The 1,183-nt window shown below is 63.8% G+C and overlaps 1 protein-coding gene across 1 annotated transcript in view; it reads left to right on the plus strand.

Moving 5' to 3' along the window:
- Positions 1-355: 355 nt before the first annotated feature.
- BBA_04752 (glutamic acid rich protein) overlaps positions 356-1,183 on the plus strand; it is a gene marked incomplete at both ends in the record, with an annotated part of 1,292 nt that continues 464 nt past the window's right edge. The window contains one exon of the mRNA XM_008599849.1: positions 356-1,159. Within this exon, the coding sequence (XP_008598071.1) occupies positions 356-1,159 (804 nt within the window). The remainder of the gene's footprint in view (positions 1,160-1,183) is intronic.

Consider the following 1,183-nt stretch of genomic DNA (forward strand, 5'->3'; position numbering starts at 1 on the left):
CCCGTACGAGGATCGTGGAGACGGAACGCACGGTGAGCCCCGTGCGACGGCCGCCGAGGGCGAGCCCGCCGGCGGTGCGGTTCGTGGAGAGGAGGGTGCGCAGGGATGAGCGCTCCGAGGAGAGCGAGAGCGAGAGCGAGGTGGATAGGGACCATATCCGCATCATAGAGAGAGAGAGGGGGAGGTCGCCAGAGAGGTCGCCGTCGCCGTCGCCGCCGCCGCCGCCGCCCTTGCCGCCGCAGGTGATTAAGGCGCCGACAATTGAGCGAGAGGTGATTACGCATTATACGGACATTGATCACGGTATGTTTGCCCGCGAGATGGAAGATTTGGTATGGTTAGGTGTGTGGGAAAAATGGCTGATTTTGATAATGTGTCAAAAACAGGTGTCATTCGAGCCCGGCAGCCGAGCCCGCCGCCACCTCCGCAGCCGCGGCACCGCACGCACGATGATGTCCGTGAGACGGACATTGACATTCATCTCGACAAGCATCACACTGACGTCGACATTCGCAAGACGACGACGCGCTCGCGCTCGCGCAGTCGCTCCCGGCACCAGCACTACCACGACGACGACATTGTGGCAATCTACGACGAGGCGCGGCCCCCCCGCCGCGCGCGCTCCATGATGGGCCGGCCCTCGGCGGACGAGGGCGACTACATTACCAGCCGCATCGACGCCCGCGGACGCATGGGCGAGGCGCGCGGCGGGGCTACGCGTCGCTGGGAGCTAATGGACGTGCCGCCGGGCACGGAGCGGGTGCGCATGGACGGCGCGGGCGGAGGACGCACGGAGACGACGTGGAGCCGGTACGGCGGTGAGCGGCGGACAAGGTTCCTCGAGGAGGACGGTGGCGGTGCGGTGGTGGCGCCGATGCCGGCGCCGATTTTGAAGAATGTGACGACGACGGCGGAGGATGCGACGAGCAGGGAGCGGAGGCTGAGCGTGGCGGTGGTGGATCGGGATACGGAGATTGATATTGAGCAGAGGCGGACGAGGAGGAGGCACAGGTCGCGGTCGAGGCCGAAGGCGGTGGCGCCGCGGGATACGTGGACAGAGGTGTCGAGGAGCTTGGTGTCGAGAGAGGCGATTGAGAGGTTGGGATATCCGTATGAGGAGTCGAAGCATTATTTTTATATCATGATGTTTTTGCCCTCGGTAAGTCTTTTCTTTTCTTTTTTT

The sequence above is a fragment of the Beauveria bassiana genome (assembly GCF_000280675.1).
Source record: "Beauveria bassiana ARSEF 2860 unplaced genomic scaffold BBA_S00011, whole genome shotgun sequence".
NCBI lineage: Eukaryota > Fungi > Ascomycota > Sordariomycetes > Hypocreales > Cordycipitaceae > Beauveria > Beauveria bassiana.